The 12,457-nt window shown below is 40.5% G+C and overlaps 1 protein-coding gene across 1 annotated transcript in view; it reads right to left on the bottom strand.

The window, feature by feature from the left end:
• The window catches only part of COL21A1 (collagen type XXI alpha 1 chain), a 77,355-nt gene that overhangs the window by 24,786 nt on the left and 40,112 nt on the right, over nt 1–12,457 (bottom strand). The window contains exons 16-17 of the mRNA XM_087719170.1: nt 5,043–5,087; nt 4,865–4,918 (exon numbers count right to left, since the gene is read on the bottom strand). Of these exons, the coding sequence (XP_087575296.1) occupies nt 4,865–4,918; nt 5,043–5,087 (99 nt within the window). The remainder of the gene's footprint in view (nt 1–4,864; nt 4,919–5,042; nt 5,088–12,457) is intronic.

Here is a 12,457-nt window from a genome sequence, read left to right as displayed (position 1 = left end):
TTTATTTTTTAAATAAGAAAGTTGGAACATTAGCAATACAGACTGTGTTACAATTTCTTCTAACATGAAACTGTTTTCGCTCTACATGGGGCTGCCCTTGAAGAGTGTTCGAAGACTCCAATTAGTCCAGGACGCAGCCGCGCGAGCGATTGTGGGTGCACCAAGGTACACCCACGTTACACCTATCCTCCGCGAGCTGCACTGGCTACCTATTGGTCTCCGAATCCGCTTCAAGGTGCTGGTCGCTACCTATAAAGCCCTACATGGCATCGGACCTGGGTACCTGAGAGACCGCCTCCTGCTGATTACCTCCCTCAGACCGATAAGATCGCACAGGTTAGGTCTCCTCCGGATTCCATCTGCCAGCCAATGTCGGCTGCTGACTCCCCGGGGGGAGAGTCTTCTCTGTTGCAGCTCCGGCCCTCTGGAACGAGCTCCCTGTTGAGATCCGGACCCTTACTACCCTCCCGGCCTTCCGCAAAGCCACCAAGTCCTGGCTGTTCCAGCAGGCTGGGGGGGGGGGCTGAGAAGCATTTACCTTCACGGAAATTGTGAATGTTGGTTTTGTTTTTAATATGTTGTCTTTGTCTCATTTTCCCCCTTTCCCTTGTCTTTTGTGAGCCACCCGGAGTCCTCCGGGAGTGGGCGGCATACAAGACAAATAAATAATAATAATAATAATAATAATAATAATAATAATAATAATAATAATAATAATAATAACCCTTTCATTTCTTACATTTGAATAACACAAACTAAAAATTTATATATATTGCAGTGTGTTACTGCGTTCCACCTCTTTTTGCCTTAATTTTTTTACTCGCAACTGAACATTTATCATTAATTCTTTCCCAATGCAAATAAATAGAAGGTTTACATGTTTATTATTTAGAGAATGATAATCTGTTTTCCTAACAGCCTTTCCAAAATAGAAAGTGCTCTTTCAGAGACAATGTCACTGCTTTTAAAACCAGGCCATTTCTACTGCTCCACCAGTCCACATCCATCTGAATCCATTCTGCCTTATATGTATACAATTTCAATTTATTCAGTACTGTGGAAGATTTTTTCCCTCACAATGGAAAAGAGAAATAAGAGATGGATGAGGGGAACCAGTTGAGTAAACAGCATTGTCATCTTAAACTTAAAACCTGACACTGAAACCAAATTAAACGACAAAGGGCAGAGCGATTCAAAAATATACTGTGTGAAGTGCTTGACCAGGAAAAATGCTGAGAGGGTTCTCCAAGATAAGCAGCAACGGTGAAATCCTGCTTGGACTTTGTCAACCGCAAGAGAAACTTGGGCTTAACTCCACTAAGCCATTATTAATTTTATCTCTTCTCCTCTGCAAGTGCCAATTAAAGCTACATAGTTGTTAGTGCCTCCTAAGTGCAATGATCTATTAGTTAAAGAAGGTTAGAACATAAATATTTGATATTACCAACAGTTCTTAAAATGTACAAATGATAAACTAGCACATGGGATGCACACTGGCTCCTTCCCTTGCTTTCATTCCCATTCCTTTCCCATCATCAGTGTTTACATTATATTTGCCCAAGCATGAAGTACAACGAATTCAAACTGGCTTCCGGCCAGTCAAGGTTTGTAAGCCTGTTTCAAACCTCTACTTGAAAAATCCTCTGTTTATAATTGATCAAGTGTGCGTGTAACTAGTACTTTATGTATGGCTCAGGTTCAAACCAGACGTAATACTAAACAGATTATCAAAACTACATTCTCACATTTAACTACAAGCACAAAGTGCTCAAATAATTCTGTTTTCACTGGAATCACAGAGCGATTTAACCTTTTTTTGGCATAGCCATGATGCCTGTGAAACATGCCATTCTAAGATAGTTTTTTTTTTTTTTGGTTCATTTGAAAAGCCTGATACCAAATGTGTAAATATCTTGTAATATGCCTTATCATAAACCAAGAAGCACTTAGTTTGACATAAACTAGAGGCAGAGCCAACAATAGAGAGAAAGAATTAAAGCAGGAAATAGAACAAGAATTTTCCAAGCTTGGTTTCATTGCTAGCCATGACTAAAATGGTTCACCGACAAAAGGGCGAATGACAAAACCGCGCCCGACTAAACCGTGGTGACAAAACCGCGTGTTCTAAAGCGCTCCGATGAATGAGTGCTGAATCGCGGCGACAGAAGCGCGCTGTAAAACTAAACCTAACCCTAAACCTAAACCTAACCCTAAACGTAATGCTAACCCTAACGCTAAACCTTACCCTAAACCTAACCCTAACCCTAACCCTAAACCTAACCCTAAACCTAACCCTAACACTAACACTAACACTAACACTAACCCTAACCCTAACCCTAACCCTAAACCTAACCTTAAACCTAACCCTTACCTTAACTTAAATCGCCTTTCTGCCGACACGCTGTTGTAAATCGCCCTTCTGTCGACGCGCTGATGTCGACGCGCTGTTGTCGGCGCATTGATGACGTCGTGGTTTTAGCGACGTGGTTTAGTCGGGCGCGGTTTTGTCGTTCGCCCTTTTGTCGGGTCACGGACTAAAATGCCTGTCTCCCCCACCCAAAAAAAACCCCAAACCTTGCAGAATCCATAAAACTAATAGAAGAATCGCTACATGTTCACTGCAAAATCAAAAGAGCCAATCCCGTTTTCTGCATCTAAGTTTAAGGAGAGTCTTTTTTTAAGGATATACATTCTTTGCAAATAGGCTTTTCTGACGCAGTTATGGATCACTGACACGATGATCCCGAACCCTTTCAAATGCTACTAAATCCCAATTCCCATCAGCCCTAGCCAGCACTGCAAAACACAAGAGATGCTAGGAGATATAATGGAGCCACATCTGAAAGTCCCCTGGCTCCCCACTCATAATGTAGCAGTTTTACAACATTAGCCAAAATTCCAGGCAGCAAAAATGAAGCAAGTATTTAAAATACAGTATGACAAACAATTTGCTGCTTCTTCCTCCAGAACTGGAGTTACTAATGGCAAATAAAACAATATATGATTGAAGTTGGCAACTGTAATAGGAATATTTTTTTCCCTTATTTCTGATGAAATCTCCCTCAGGTATTACACATGAGTTATCCACAAGGTTTTCGTCCATTCTCTTCTGGAACAACTACTGTAACTAACAGCAAATAAATTTGACTTTATATTCTGGCTGGTTTCTCTTCAGCCACTCTAAATATTTAAATCTTCCCCACACTTGCAAGTAAATGGCTCCTATCAGGGAAAGAATAGAATGAAACCTTAACATAATAAATGGCCTGGAAAATGTACTATTCAAACTGATAGTATGCTGCCTGTACATGCAGAAACCATCTTGGAGGAACCATAACCAGCATGTTGCAAAGGAACTCTCCTTGAAGTATTGCAGTACTTCCTGAGATGAAACCTAAGGCTGAAAGATGAAGTGTCTTGAAAAACCCTTCCCTATTAAAATGTATAACTTTCAAATAAGAGGGGGAAAAAAGAGAACCAGGTCATCCCCTGAAGAGGAGAATATGTAAACACAACAACGGATAGAGTAGATGGAGAGAGGAGTAGAAGGAAAGATAGGAAGGAGAGGAGAAAGGAGAGGAATAGGAGAAAGGGAAAGGCAGAGGAAGAATGGGAGGGAATGTAAGAGTAGGAAAGAGGGGAGGAAAGGGAAGAAGAGGGGAAGGGTAAAGGGGAGGAAGGGGAAGGAGAGAAGGGAAAGGAGAGGAGGAAGGAAGGAGAGAAGAAAGAGAAGAAAGGTGGGTAGGAAAGAGGGAGGGAAGGAGGGAGGGAAGCAAGGAGGGAAGGAAGGAGGGAGAGAAGGAGGGAAGGAAGGAGGGAAGGAAGGAGAGAAGGAGAGAAGAAAGGAGGGAAGGAAGGAGGGAATGTAGGAGAGAAGGAAGGGGGGAAGGAAGGAGGAAAGGAAGGGGGAAAGGAAGGAGAGAAGGAGAAAAGAAAGGAGGAAAGGAGGGAAGGAGGGAAAGAAGGAGGGAAGGAGAGAAGGAGGGAAGGGGAAGGAGGGAGGGAAGGAAGGAGGGAAGGAAGGGGAGTAGGAGAGAAGAAACGAGGGAAGGAAAGAGGGAGGGAGGGAAGAAGAAGTAGGACCGTTGTAAGATAAGATGGATCTATGGGATGTTAAAAAAGCAATCTTCAAGTATATTGTCAACTGTAGGGAAAAATTGTTATAAATACATATTATTAATAACAATTATGAGATCATATAATTGTGAATGTATATATGAAAATTAAAAAAAATGGAGCTATGTCTACACGAAGAATTCCCATCACTTTGAATTTACATTAGTGACAGTTGCCATCTGTTCAAAATTAGCGTACCATCCATTCTGGAAAGAGAATCCTTCTGTGGAAGCTATTAACAGGTCAGAACAGAGGCGCCTCCTTGTTATAAAAACAGTTCAATGTGATGGAAAGAATCATAATTCTCAACTTCCCTACTAAGTGCACGACACGACACGTGTCCCGTTAAGAAGTCACGCAGAACATTTGAAAGGATCCTTAAGGCAGCGAATAATCCCCCCAAAAGCGTTTAACTTCAATTTCCATGCAGTTATTCAATATGCATTCATTCAGGAGAGTGCCATCTGCAGCATAATTAATTTGTTTTCATGATGTTATACTGGTTTTCTTCTCTGTTTTAAAACTAGCATCTTAAGTCTTTTCAAGTCCAGCCATTGTCAAAGAAATTAGTTTTGATATCATTTCATTCAGATATATTTGGAGTTTACATTGAAAATCTGGATTTTACAATTGCTGTCAAAGTATACTACAGAACCGGATAGCATAATTTTCTTCGGTCCATGGATTCCTATAACCATGGCATTTTGCCACATCCACTTCCCAAAAAAATGGAATAGCAAAAACTTACAGGTAACCCTGACGGTCCTTTTTCTCCTTCTTGACCTGGCAGCCCACTTTCACCCTATGATATATTTTGAAAACAAAACAAAGCATTATTTATTATGGAATGCACTGTGGCAGTAGTACTTTAAAGCTAATAATAATAATGAAATGTCTCTATATTCAATCTACATCCTGATAAATACCTTATCTCCTTTTATTCCTTGAACTCCTGGGATCCCTGGCATTCCCTTGGGAAAAATAAATTTAAACATATTAAATAGATAAACACCGCTGTGTTTCTCACTTGAAGTTCTTTATTCATTCTCCAATTATTGGAGATAATGATGCACTCGTATCCAGTGGTGGGATTCAAATAATTTAACAACCGGTTCTCTGCCCTAATGACCATCTGGGTAGGTGGGGCTCAGTGGTCATGTGACTGGGTGGGCGTGGCCAACTCAAGGTCACTCATGTCGATGGACGCTTCGCCTTAGCTGTTACAATGTCATAAGGAGAGGCAGTTTCTGTAAGCAGGGCAATCAAAATTAGGCTAGAAACAACACCAGAATGTTTCCTTCCTGCCTTCCTTACAGGATTAGCCCTGTAAAGTGGGAAAAAACAAAAGGAGATTTCTTCCAATAATCAGTTCTCTGAACTACTTAGAAAGTTACCAACCAGTTCTCTAATAGGTGTGAATTGGCTGAATCCCACCACTGTTCATATCCCACTGTGATATTAAACTTGAAACAGAAGCTGTAAATTTATGTTTATGTGTGAACAACTAGCCATTATGAGGCAACACAGTCATGAACATTGGTTAGAAATAGATGCATGTTGGCAGTATTTGTATATGTGTCCACCTCTCCATTCCAGATTGCACGGTCTATAATCTTTGAGCTGTGAATCAACAGAGGAAATGAGTCAACATTTGAATTCTTGATTGATTCTTAAGCATGACTCAACAATGTACAGAGGGAGGCATCTAAAAATATATTGATCTGGATCTTTAACCACATACACAATTGTTCTTCTGATGAATTAAACTAACATTTAAAAAAAACTATGGAATCACCGTGCATAATGTATCTTCAAAAGTATTTTTGGGCTGATGTTCATTCTTTTCTCATTCTAACAATGTCCCGTGTGTCTGCAAGAGACTAATCTTTGTTTCAAGGGAATGCTTTCCAATGAAACTTTCTCTGTTTTCTTTTTTTTTTTTCTGTTTTATTTTGGGGATACTGTAAAATATTAAGAAAAATATGTTTCATCTCAAAAACAGCTGGGTTATCTTATTTTTGGATTGAGATATTTTCTGGGAAACCAACAAAAAAACAATGAGGTCTTTATTAAAAAAAAGAAAATCTAATTTCCATCCTCATTGTAGCAAGGTTTGGGTTATGACCCTTTCCTCCTACACCATAAAAAGCATTGGCAACAAAACACTCAGAAAAGTATTTGGTATCTCCACTGGAAAACCTTCTAAATACAGTTGTGCTTTTTGGCTTGATTTGGCTTGAGTCTATGGAACTCCTCACATTCACAGTGGCTGTGACCACCATCTAATGACCACCAATGCTCATGGCACCCACAATCATTTAATCCTAGCAGAAGTGACTTCATCACACAACTTGCATACCACAAACAGAAGCTGCCAGTTTTCTTTGCTACTGGAGGCCACAGGGAAACAGCCCAACCGTTCTTGCCAGGGGTGAGCATATCATATGATGTATTTGCTAGGAGCCAAGAAGAGCCACATACTGAATTTTACAAGGGCCTCTTCAACTTAGATCTCACCCATCACATTGTGATGACCATAAGAAGCAAAGAAAATACATTTGTGCACAGAGTTTACAAACACACTTTGCCTCCAAATGTCTAACACCAAAAGTAATTAAATTCTGAAGGCAACGTTCTTAAAAGGGCAACACAGAATTAATTTTAATTAAAATGTATAGTATACTTGGATGCAATAAAATTGGCACCCCTACTATCAATTGAACCATTCGGGAACAAAGGCCATATATGGTGTAACTTTTGCTTGTGCACATATATTTCAAATGCTGTACTGCTAAATATATTGATTTCTTATGAGACTGCTGTTGGAGAGACCCACACTGCACTGAAAGCAACTAGATTCGCAATAGAAATAGCAGACAGGAATAATGTGACTGATGGGCATTCTTCCATATATCGGGGGTCCCAAGACTTCTCCATCCATTTTGCTTGAAATAATCGGAGTCGAAGCTTGGAAGGCCTCTCTTCATTTTTGAAATGGACTGATTTATAAATAAATAGAAAACTAGCATAAATTTATCACTATTAGAATTGAGTGGTCTAGTCTGATCTAGAAGGTCTATTTATGTGGCCTGTAAGATTTGAAACAGGCTTGATCAATCACTCCATCGATCAAAAAGTCCTATCGAAACAGCAATCATATTTACCTAAAAATGAAATTCTGGCTAACTCACCACTACAAGGAAAAGCTATAGCAATAGCAATAGCAGTTAGACTTATATACCGCTTCACAGGGCTTTCAGCCCTCTCTAAGCGGTTTACAGAGTCAGCATATCGCCCCCACAGTCTGGGTCCTCATTTCACCCACCTCGGAAGGATGGATGGCTGAGTCAACCTTGAACCAGTGAGATTAGAACCGCCGAACTGCAGATAACAGTCAGCTGAAGTGGCCTGCAGTACTGCACCCTAACCACTGCGTCACCTCGGCTCAGCTATGCTTTGGCTCAAACAGGCAGTCTTCTAATATTGTTTTTCATGAAGGCACTTTTAGATTTTTTTTTTCATTCTTTTTGAGTTTTACAAAAAAAAATGCACATTTGGTTTCTGTAATATTTTTTGTATTAACAATGACTGAATTTAGTTTGTCTTTAGTTACAGATATGCCAAAACAGGCAAAGCCCATATTATATATTAATTATTTATACATATATAAAATAGAGTTCTGCCATACAAAGACAGTTTTCCCCCCTCCATGCTATCACTTCATTAAACAATAGCAATAGCAATAGCAGTTAGACTTATATACCGCTTCATAGGGCTTTCAGCCCTCTCTAAGCGGTTTACAGAGTCAGCATATCGCCCCCCACAGTCTGGGTCCTCATTTTACCCACCTCGGAAGGATGGAAGGCTGAGTCAACCCTGAGCCGGTGAGATTTGAACAGCCGAACTGCAGAACTGCAGTCAGCTGAAGAAGCCTGCAGTGCTGCATTTAACCACTGCGCCACCTCGGCTCTACAACTAATTTCCATAACACTGTCTAACTCGCCATGCCATGTTGCCGTCACGTGATGTATTACCTTTTTTCCCTTTGCGGAATTTGGGTGGGCGTGGCCTGCAAGTGATGCTTCCGGCCTGTGAGCTGTCAGTTTGACACCCCTTGTATGCCCTGGGATGGCAAACCACTCAGTAGGTCTGTATTACTTATTATCCTTCTCATCTGTCCTATTTCCTAATTGCTTAGTTTCTTCTGACTATAACTTGTTCTACTCATGGTTTATGTTGATTGCCTTTATCTAGTATCTTATTATGATTTATGTTGATTGCTTCAGTATCCTATTATGATCACGGAGTGTTGCATCTATGGTTTATGGTTATTGTATTTTAGGGTTATGGTTATCACTTGTTGCTTGTAGGTACACTAAGAGCTTATGCACCAGAGACAAATTCCTTCAGTAACACTTGGTCAATAAAGTATTACATTTCTATTTCTAATAGGTTTTGTTAGACTTCAAGTTGGCAGATGATTCTTGTTGCTGCTAAACCTGCCTCTCAGGATAGCTGAAGAATTATTAGCAATCACGTTCAGTTTCAGCTTAAAAATAATATGTTTTCACCAAAACTGTGCTCAAAAGTAGCCTTTACTTTGATTCTTGTTATGGCATCTCCACATGAGAGTTCACTGTGGCTGACACCTACATTTTTACGAGCAAAAATTAAAGAGGGAAGACTCACTCAGCATCTGAGTGGATCTTATTAGCTGGAAAACCCATTTATTTTCGGTTCAAAATTAAATTTCCTTGTTACATAACATTTATTCCTTGATACGTAGAGAGCTGCCAGGAGAATAACTAGAGCACAGAGCATTTGGCAAAGATTACAGCTGAAAATTTTAAACAGAGAATGCTCTGAGAAGTCACAGAGAAGAAAGGCATAGAATTCTAGGAAGAAATGTTATTCTGAAGTAGATTTGAGTATTTTCTTCTCTAGTCTTTCTAAAACCATCTGGTGTAAGAGGTCCCTGGCAGAGGCTGGATATTTGGTCAAATACTGGCAAACGAGTTCATGGTTTTTAAATTCTTTTTTTAGAATAATAAATACAAAATACTTCAGCATAGTTATGAAATTGTTGCTTAATTTCAAAAGTTAACTACCTTTTCATATGAATGAATTAACAATGTAGGTTGCAGCCCGAGTGAATTTTTTCACTGTTCTAAAGCAGACACAAGGAATTTTGTGGAGTGGTTAGGTACAGTATATCTGCTTTGTGATATACCACCCAGATGTCTATGAAGATTCTCAGTCATTCGGGTGATGGTTTTCCCAAAAGTACTTTTTCAAAGGGCAACAGGACTTCGTTTGTCCTTGAGGATGATTTGCTTCTCATCCAAGAAGGTTCTTCAGCTCTGACCAAATGGTGGAGAATGGAAGGAAGACACACTTCAAACCCAAAAGTATACTAAGGCTTGTCCACTCCAAGGGGAAAACACCCAGACCAGTGGTGGGATTCAGCCAGTTCGCACCTATTCGGGAGAACCGGTTGGTAACTTTCCAGGCAGTTCAGAGAACCAGTTGTTGGAGGAAATCTTTTGTTTTTCCCCACTTTACAGGGCTAATCCTGTATGGAAGGCAGGAAGGAAACATTCTGGTGTTGTTTCTAGCCTCATCTTTGTTGATCTCCTTACAGAAACTGCCTCTCCGGTAAACCCTGATTACATTGTAAGAGCTAAGGTGAATCACCCATCAACGGGAGTGACGTTGAGTTAGCCACACCCACCCAGTCACGTGACCACTGAGCCCCGCCTACCCAGCTGGCCATTAGGGCAGAGAACCGGCTGTTAAATTATTTGAATCCCACCACTGACCCAGACACAAGCTGAGCAACGTGATACAGTACAATGCAGCAAGACATGTCCTTAGATCTGTACATTGGAGGAACAAAAAATTTCTTCACAAATGCATGGCACAACATAGGAGAGCAAACCCATCAGGACAATGGGTCAGCAATCCATTCGCATTTGTAAGACAAAGGTCACTCTTTTGAAGATATTCAAAAGATATTCAAAAGATATTCCGGACAGAGGACCACTAGTTTGAAAAGGGGGTCAGAAAGGCCATCTGCAGCCTTCTCTTAACAGAAGTGAGTGGATGACACCAACTATCTTCTGTTTATAATACCAGCATTTCTGTGACCCGTCAAAACCGCGCTCGACTAAACCGCGCCCAATTAAACCGCGTTGCTGACGTCATCAACAGGGCGACAACAGCCAGCACGGAGAAAGAAGGGCGCTTTAAATAGTGCTTTGAAAGCAAGCCAATTCCACTTAAGGTAAGGGTTAGGTTTAGGGTTAGGTTTAGGGTTAGGTTAAGGGTTAGGGTTAGGGTTAGGGTTAGGTTAAGGGTTAGGATTAGGTTTAGGGTTAGGTTAAGGGTTAGCGTTAGGTTTAGGGTTAGGTTAAGGGTTAGGATTAGGTTTAGGGTTAGGTTAAGGGTTAGGTTTAGGGTTAGGTTTAGGGTTAGGTTAAGGGTTAGGTTAAGGGTTAGCTTTAGGGTTAGGTTTAGGATTAGGTTTAGGGGGGTTAGGTTTAGGTTTAGGTGTTAATTTTAGGTTTAGGGTTTACAGCGTGCTTCTGTCTCCATGCTGTTGTCGCCCTGTTGATGACGTCAGTGACGTGGTTTAGTTGGGCGCGGTTTTGTGGTGGAACCATCATTTCAGCAGTTCCACGCAAGTTCCATTCCTCTTTAGGGCACCCTAACAACACCGAAAAACCTTCAAGTGGCTTCAACAACTCTCAGAAAGAGTGCTAACAAGACAACTGCAAATAATATATAGAAATACATTTGCAGCAGGTATGAATCTTCATGTATTTTTCGTTTTGTTTTCCTTATGATGCTATGCTATTGGCTGACAACCCAAGTGAGGCGTATGGTGATTTTTAGACTCTATAGCTTCTCCATGAAGAAAATCAATCTGAAAATCAGTGTGTCAAAGACCAAGACAGTTATTAAATCCCTGATATTTTGTTGTGGGTGTAAGTAATATTTTCAATACTGCCTAGTTCCAATGCTAGCACTGATGATGTTACCTAATTAGATAATAAAAGATCAGCAAGAAAACCACCAAGGACCCCACAACTGTATATCTGTCCAAATGATGGGATCAAGAAACAATGGGGTGGTAATTTAAACAACTGCATAGGAAATTAAACATGAAATATAAGTTTCAATATAATGTTTCTAAATAATGAAAACTTCTGGCTTTATTCAATGTAATCTGTACCATATAACATCTAGTTTTTTGTGAGCATTACATTCACTGAAATGATAAAGAATGTCTGTCTCTGATCAAACCCTAACTCAAAGCAGATTATCCATACAATGGTTGAATAACCGAGGGAAACAGAATGTTTGGATGCTGTACAAATGGGAAAAGTGCCACTCTCTGGGAGTATTGTAAAAGTTGTATGGAGCATTTCATGAATCATTGCCTGTAGGAAAGGCAATCTTAGGGGAAGACCTTTGTGGAATTAACAGGGTATATCCTCCATTGGCATATGAGTGAAGAATTTTAATTTGCAATCCAGTTCTTCTCTCCTGGTCTAGAAAAAATGTTTTCTGTAAAACATGCAGAGGTGGGTTCCGACCAGTTCGCACCTATTCGGTAGAACCGGTTTGTCAAATCTACCGAACCGGTTAGAAGAGGTTCCACCAGTGGACCCGGAAAGCAGGCCACACCTACAGAAGAGGTTCCAAAGTTTTTTGAAACCCACCACTGGTCCTTGGATATGATTATTCTACACTATCATGATCCTATTTATAAAACTCAGGGCCTCTGTGAAAGGTAAGGATGACTACTGCGTTTGTGGTGCAATCAGAACATTGCGTGTGTTGAAGTTGTTTTAACGCAAACCAAAGATGCCTTTTAAAAAACAAGTTTACATCCTATTCTTATGCATGCCAATGCTGTGTGTGAGGTAATTTAAGGTGGTTCTGACAAGTGTCGTCGGCATCTTCATATCCGGTCACATGGGCGGCAAGCCACTCCCATTCTGGTCACATGGGCGGCAAGCCACTCCCATCCGGTCACATGGGTGGCAAGCCACTCCCACAAAGGAGGCCACACCCACAGAGTAGGTTCGAACAATTTTTGAAAACCACCAATGAAAACATGCTTTCTGCTATATGGTAAAATGATAATCAAAGCAGTGTAGGGTAAGACTACAAGTAGTTCCTGGGCTGTGACTGTAATTCAGCCTGGCAAATATGGTCATAATTTGTGACAGTTGTAAAGTGGGTGACGAACCCAATTTTATGACCTTTTTGGCAGCAATCATTAAGCAAACACTACAGTCTTTGTGACAGTCATTAAGTGAACACTGCAATCATT

This window comes from Thamnophis sirtalis, unplaced genomic scaffold (assembly GCF_051295495.1).
Source record: "Thamnophis sirtalis isolate CommonGarterSnake01/CBP01778 unplaced genomic scaffold, rThaSir2_p1.2 scaffold_6, whole genome shotgun sequence".
Classification (NCBI taxonomy): Eukaryota; Metazoa; Chordata; class Lepidosauria; order Squamata; family Natricidae; genus Thamnophis; species Thamnophis sirtalis.
Note: the sequence above shows the minus strand (reverse complement) of the source record. Positions and strands in the feature narration are given on the sequence as shown.